General features: G+C 51.0%; 2 protein-coding genes across 2 annotated transcripts in view; one reads left to right on the top strand and one right to left on the bottom strand.

The window, feature by feature from the left end:
* TYW3 (tRNA-yW synthesizing protein 3 homolog) overlaps positions 1 to 3,165 on the top strand; it is a 7,134-nt gene extending 3,969 nt beyond the window's left edge. Inside the window, exons 3-6 of the mRNA XM_014937763.1 lie at positions 543 to 641; positions 1,437 to 1,508; positions 1,786 to 1,919; positions 2,746 to 3,165. Of these exons, the coding sequence (XP_014793249.1) occupies positions 543 to 641; positions 1,437 to 1,508; positions 1,786 to 1,919; positions 2,746 to 2,962 (522 nt within the window). The 3' untranslated portion in view covers positions 2,963 to 3,165. The remainder of the gene's footprint in view (positions 1 to 542; positions 642 to 1,436; positions 1,509 to 1,785; positions 1,920 to 2,745) is intronic.
* CRYZ (crystallin zeta) overlaps positions 1 to 7,022 on the bottom strand; it is a 32,318-nt gene that overhangs the window by 12,412 nt on the left and 12,884 nt on the right. The window lies entirely within an intron of this gene.

Here is a 7,022-nt window from a genome sequence, read left to right as displayed (position 1 = left end):
CCCACAGACTCTCCTTTGAGATCGGAGGCGAGGCGTTGAATATCCCTGTGCGTCAGCTCCCAAAAATGAGGACAGCAGCCCTACCAAACTCTCATGCCAGCTTACGTGATATTTCATTTTTAAAAAAAAATTTAAAAAAAAAAAAAAAAAAAAAAAGCTAAAAAAGCCTGCTCAGGTTTCGTCTGATTGCAGGAACACACTCCTCCTCCTGGGCTGTACTGGCTGTATCAATTCAGTTGAATGTACGAAGAAATAAACAGGGAATAAGCTTTTACAAGTTTTTAAAGTCTGCCTTGCAGTGAATTTCTATCAAACCTAATCAGTTCGGCAGACAGAGCGGTGGAAATCCATGGAATTTCTATGTATTATGAGCAGTGAAAAATCAAAAGCAGCTGAACAAACCTGATGCTGGGAACTCATTTGCTGCGTTTTTAGTGCTTGTTTCACACACAAGCTATTATTTTCTTTTTTCTTTTTTTTTTGTTTCATAGAAACAGTACACACTTGCAGTATTAATGTAAATATTTTGGTGTGTTTTCCAGATGACAGCACTGGAGAAAGCCACTGGTGATGTTGTGCTCAAGTTTGAACCATTTGTTCTTCATGTGCTCTGTCAAGAGCTGCAAGATGCACAGCTTCTGGTAAAATTACATCAACCAACAATGTTACATTGTTGTCCCCTAATATTCCTTGCTGGGAAAGTCCTGCTCCTGAGTAAGCGTTGGCTCTTAGGTGTAGTCCCAGATGTGCTGTATGTTTAATAACTGGGGTAGTAAAAGCCAGCTGATGAAGAAAACACAGCTTTACACTTAGTAGAGATTTTGCTGTAGTTTTTAAAAAACAAAATTACTCAACTCCAGCTGAGTGTCCGAGCTGAAGCAGTTGCCTGGTGCAGAGTTTCTCCGGGGGGCTGGTTTTTCTGGCTGGCTGAGAGCGATGGGCTTAGTGTGCCTTTGCCAGGCCCTTTGGCTCCAGAGCTTCACCCCAGTCGGCCCTTTGCCTTCTGCTTTTCTGAGTGACTCCAGAGAGTGAGCCTGATGGACTTGTTCCCTCATTAAGGTAGAGGAGCGTTGATGAGCTTCTCTTATACCACTGCTGCCTTTTAGCTCTGAGGTGTTGCAGGACTGTCTGTGGGGTTCCCAGCTCTGCAACAGGCAGCACCCAGAGGCATTAACATCCTCTCTGCGCTAACGAATGGAGAGGAGACGATCAACACCCACCGTGGTTCTTTGAGAACCAACCACAATTCTTGATACTATACGAGTTTGAGCTTAAAAACACTTCAATATGACTGTTACTGCATGAATTGGGGGAGATGGTTGTGAACAAGTTCTTTTGGCAAAGCCGAGTTTATAAACTGTGTTGCAACCCGTCCATCATTATTTGTGCCTGTGAAAGTGTGTAAGACCTGCTGAAGGCATTTATTTGTTCTGCAGCACTCAGTGGCCATGGACTCTGGCTTCAGGAACTCTGGTATTTCGGTTGGCAGAGGAGGAAAAATTATGATGGTAAGGACTCTTCTATTCACCTGCAAGGAATGTAACAAAATGGCATCGTTACTGTCAACCTTGAGTTTTTTACAAGCCAAGATCTGAAGTGCAAAGTGATGGACAGCTGTCACAGGGCATGCTGGAGCTTATTTCTGCTTTAGTTGACAGCAAACTAACCAACTGTGTGCATAAGTGTTCTTTTCCTGTACCAGACTCCTCATATTATATAGATAAGCCTCATAAAATAATAATAAAAAAAGTTACTGTAGACAAATCCTCCTCTGTGTGTTTTTAGGCTGTCCGGAGCACACATTGCTTAGAGGTTCCATTGAGCCACAAGGGGAAACTGATGGTCTCCGAAGAATATATTGAATTTCTGATACATGTAGCTAATCAGAAAATGGAAGAAAACATGAGGAGGATTGACAGGTTTGTAAGAGCGCCCCAGTCCTTCTCGCGACATCTAAATCCCAAAGTGACAGACCTTATGTGAAAAAAAACCCAACAAAAACCTCAACCAAAACCTAACAACCCCTCTGAAGTCTAAAATACAATTTCCATTATTTTTTTGAGCTTTGAGGACTATAAATTGTTTAAGCAAAAATCTATAAACAACATGAGTTTTTGGAGTGTCTCTGTTACTGAGCAGGGTTTTGGATTCTCTTTGTAACGATCACAGCATCTGTTACTCCCAGGCAGTAGCTGTTCCAGGAGTGCTCAGATTGCTTTCATCCACTGAATGGTCGGTAGAGTTCCCAAAACTGCTGATTTCTGGGGTGGTGGAGGGTTACAAACACTTTTGGAGTTTACGTTTGTCTCCAGCTGAGTCCGGAATGGGCAGAAGGGCCAGAGCGTGAGGGCCTGAAGGTCGCTGGAGAGACGCTGCTGGACTCACTGGTCATTCTGTGTGCGGTGGAAATCGCTGCGGTTCTTGTCAAAGGTCCCTGCTGGTAGCAGGGGTCCAGCTGACCATTAGTGGTGCCATCCAGCAGCCAGTTAACCTGCCACCATTTCATAGCTTCTGTGGGTTTAACAGGGCCCTATGGCCCGTGAGGCGCGCTGCAGAGAGCAGTGCCCTGGCACACACAGGGACACTGCCCCTTTTTCTTCCAGCATTGACTTCAACATTTCAACGTTAGCAACGACTCTCTTCTCTTGGCACGTTTTGATTACATTACAAAACTACTCTCAGAGTAGTTTTGCAGATCCTGAGCAAACCTACAAAGATAATAACTCCCCATTTGTTTCATTCCAGATTCTACAAACGCTTGGAGGTGGCTTTGGAAACTGCCCTGGGTGCAAACCACCCTCCCCAGGGGACGGGGAATGGCACCGTGTACCTGCGCAGGAGGAGGAGGAAGATCCTTCAAGAGCAAGAGGCAGGAGCCTCTCCAAAGGATGGCAGTGAGGAACTAGAGCTGGAGGATGGTGCAGAAAGCAGTCTGGATATTTTTGCTGAAATCACCATATAGACTAAGCCATTTGAAAGCAAGTGGCAAACTGAATACTTGTAATGCTCTTCATAAGAGAGGGAAGTACTGCTCTAAGTGGCAACACTGTTGTGGACATTTACCAGAGGAAAAAAAAAAGAAGTCAAACAGAATTGTGGGCAGGTTTAATGCCACAGGAGCACAGAGAATAAAACCGCAGGATGTTTGGGGTTTTTTTAACAGCACTGTTGAATTAACAATCTTTTTCTCTGTCCATCACTTATCCCAGCAATAACTGGTTTGATGCAGCCTTTGGCCACATTCTCTGTGGAAGCATTTTACTGGCAAACGCTGAGTTTTGGCCTTCTGATTTTTGCACAGCAGAGAAACTCTAAAAACTGGGTTGTTGTCCTGGAAGGTTTTTAATCCCTGTAGGATTCCCCTGTGCAAAACTGTGTGCACCACCACCACCGGCCCTCTCAGAGCAGCACAAAGCCATGGTCGGGGCCGCTGAGGGGCAGCACCCGGTGCAGCAGCGAGAGCAGAGGGGCAGAAGGTACGAGCTGCCCTGGTGTGTCCAGGCTCCGTCCCGGCCGTGGCACTGGCAGCGAAGATGGGGCTGGGTTTGGTGTTTTCCTGCGTTTCAGTCAGTGTCGGGCTCCAGCCCCGCCGTGTTCCTGCCTTCTGCTTCCCCTGCCCAGGTGCCACCAAGTATTAGTGTCCTTTGTGTCTCTTCCCCAGCGCTCCGTGGTTCGTTAGCACCTGGACTCGGTGTGGTTCGTTAGCACGTGGACTGTCTCTCTGTGGCCAGCTCCAGCACGGGGCAGAAAGTCCCCCGAGGTGCACAGAAAGGGCCCCTCTCACCAGCTGTGAAGCACTGACCTGCAATCAGTGTTCAGTACACACCGGTGTGATAATTAGTGCCTTCCTGCAGTGCACCTCTGGAAAAGTCACTCTGTACTTGTATTTTTCAGAGAAATGGTGAATTTACAAACCTCAGCAGCACCAACGGGTGCTGAGCCCTCCCTCTTGTCACCAGAGAATGGCTGACACTGCACGAGGAGGCCCGGGCTGCCTGAAGGTGTGTGTTTGGTGCCACGACTCCCTGCTCACAGCCCCTGGCCGGGTGCTGTCGTTGTTTCCATCACGTCAGCCCCTGTCTTGGGGACCTTTCCATTCCACTGTAAAAGTTTGACGTACTAGGTGGCAGCTAAAGGGAAAAGCAATTGGGGGCTTTAAATAGCCTCTGAAAGAGCTGTCGGGCCGTGTTTCCAGGCACAGACACGCCAAAAAAAATAAATCTGAGCCTTTTGTGCCACATGTTTGTGTTACCCACCGTTTCAACAGTTTGGTGCCTTCGTCCTGGTCCTGGGGGGCTGAGACCCCAGCCCCTGGCTGGGCTTGGGAAGGTGGGAGGCCAACAGGGTTGTGGCCTCATGAGGAGGTGGCAGTGGGGTCTGCTGCTCGCTGGGAGGCACCACTGCCCGCCCTTCAGCTGGACCCAAGCTCCCACCACCATCCAGCATCTGCTGCCGTGCGAGGGTGGGCAGCTCTTGCAGGCAGCTGCCCGGGCAGAGCCCGTCCACAGGCGGTCCCCATCCCCACTGCTGGGGGTCCCACCGTCCCCCAGCTCCCTCCTCGCTGCCCCACGGCTCCTGCCTGCGGAGGGGACGGGGGGTTGCTCAGGGCAGCTGCTTTTTCCTTTTTTCATTTTATTTTCAATCAAACCACTACAGTAAAGGCCCAAAGCCTCACCCTGTGTAACAGCACGTACGGGATTCAGTTCTTGGAAATACAGTTTGTGAGAAGCTGCTCACAAACGTGGTAGGACCCCCCATTCCTCTGAAAAACGGCACCAAATTCAGGGAGGTTTTTGACAGTCCGAAGTAGAAAGGTGACCCCATGACTGCCGTCCCGTTCCGTTGTACCTGCCCACTCCAGTGGCTGGAGACGGCCAGGAACCTCCTATGGGAAAACAAAGACCCTACAACAAGAGAAATAAACCCTCGTGTGATTCTCAGTGAAAGATCGGGGAATCACGTTCCTTCACTGCTTCACGTACCGAGTGGATTTTACAAGGTTTTTCTCAGTTTCTTACCCCCCAAAGGTGTCAGAGGGTGACACGGTGGCCGCAGGTGCCAGCACCACCCTGCCCCAGCCACCACTGCCCTCACTGGGGACAGCCACGCTTCTCCAGCCACAGCCTGTTTCACAAGTGCCTTTTGGGGTCTATTCCAGCCCCTCTAACACTGTTACTCTCCCAACGCCATACCCGGCTGCAGAGCCAGCCCAGGGGCTACTCAGCCCCGGGGGCAGCAGCCCCTGGTAACCCGGGGGTGCACGAGAAACAACTGTTGATAAGCAACAAGATTCCTAAAATTGGCAAATTGCTACCGCTTGCAAGTGTGCTTAGACACCTAATTAATGAAAGCGCATTTTGAGCCCAATTTTTCATACTTGCTTTTGCCATGTTAAAATATTGGAACATTTAAGTTTAGTTTCATTCCCTTTGTGCTCAGTTGTTCGCGGGGAGGCAGGTGTGTCCCTTCAGGAACTCATCTCCCCTTCTCACCCAGCACACGCAGTGCCCACACCAGAAAATCACCATCTGTTGTCACCCCTGGAGCAGGAGCCAGAGCCCGGGCCCGTGGTGACGCTCACAGGCAGCGCTGCGTCCAGCCCCAGGGGTCACCGGCCAGGACGGGGCTGGACACCCCACCACAGATGTCACAAGCATCTGCTGGGCCCAGCAGCTCCCTCTGACACCGAAGCGGTACCTCAGCTCCCCAGAGCCCCAGCTCCGGGGGCGGGGGGACTCGCTGCTTCCCAGGGGAGCCCAGGCTCCGGGACGGGCGGCTGATGGTCCTCAGCCCCCTCCAATTACCGCTGATGGTCCTCAGCCCCCTCCAATTAACGCTTCACCTTGCTCTGGGCTGAACAACACCCCCCAACTCTGGAACACTTCGTCTCTTTTTTTGTTGGTGGTTTTTTTTTGTAATAACTCTGCACCATTCGGTATGCCGTGCCCGGAGTTTTAGGAGGCACTTTTGGTTACTGAAAATACACGAAAATACAATCACAATACCTCGTGGATGGGATTTTATGAAATGTGACACTAAGGAGAGTGTTTAACTCCTGGGGTACCCGCAGCTGAAGGCAGCACTGGCGCAGCGCGCTGGGCACTTTTCAAAAGAACCTTCGAAAAGAAATTTGAATCTTTAAAAAAAGTAGATAAACGTGTCCCTAAATTTGGCCAGCTGCCCGCTAATTCCTTCCCGGCCAGAGGCAGTAAAGCCCGTGGGAAGCGCTGTCGGGAGCCGGCCCCGGCGCGGGGGCAGCGGGACCCGCTCCGAAAATCACACACCACCCCCCAAACTCCACGGAGAAGTTACACATCGGCTTTCGTTCCGCTTTCTGGATGCAGTTTATTTATGGTAACTGAGCAAATAGGATATTTTGGTCAAATTTTATGCTGGAAAAAAAAATATTTTGCTTTCATTTTCTGCATTTTTCTTTCATTTTTCCCCATGAAAAGAGAAATATTTTTTCTCAAAACCAATTGAATTTTTACCAAAAAGAACGTAATTCCTTTCCTCATGTAACGAAGTTTTATAGCTCCTGTAATCAGATTTTTTTGGGAAGAATGCTAAAAGCCGAGAATGTGAGGGTTTAATCGAGGAATCCCTGTGCCCGGCCGGCGGAGGCGCGGATCCCCGCACCGCCCCGCCCCGCGGGCAGGCAGAGCGCTGTCTGGGCTCCTTCCCCGCAGCAGCCCCTCTCGGTACAATTCGGGAGCGTTTTTAACGTTAGAGCCGGGGTCGCGGGTGTTTGTTCTGTCCCTCGAGCACACCCGCGAGCTTCCCAAACTTTCTGGGTGTGCGGTGCCGCGGGGCTGCCCGCCGGGACCCGCACCGGGACCGGGACAGCTCCGGGGCCGCCGAACGCGCCCAGTCCGGCCGTGCCCGACCCCCGCTGCCCGCGGGGACCCCCGGGCTGCCCGGCCACTGTCCCCCCCACACCACGCGTGGGCCGGGACCTCGCCCGCTCCTTCCGCCGCCTCGCACCGACCCGCGCCCAGCGGAGCCCCGCGGCCCCGGCGGAG

The sequence above is a fragment of the Calidris pugnax genome, unplaced genomic scaffold (genome assembly GCF_001431845.1).
Source record: "Calidris pugnax isolate Ruff unplaced genomic scaffold, ASM143184v1 scaffold29, whole genome shotgun sequence".
In the NCBI taxonomy this organism is placed as follows: Eukaryota; Metazoa; Chordata; class Aves; order Charadriiformes; family Scolopacidae; genus Calidris; species Calidris pugnax.
Note: the sequence above shows the minus strand (reverse complement) of the source record. Positions and strands in the feature narration are given on the sequence as shown.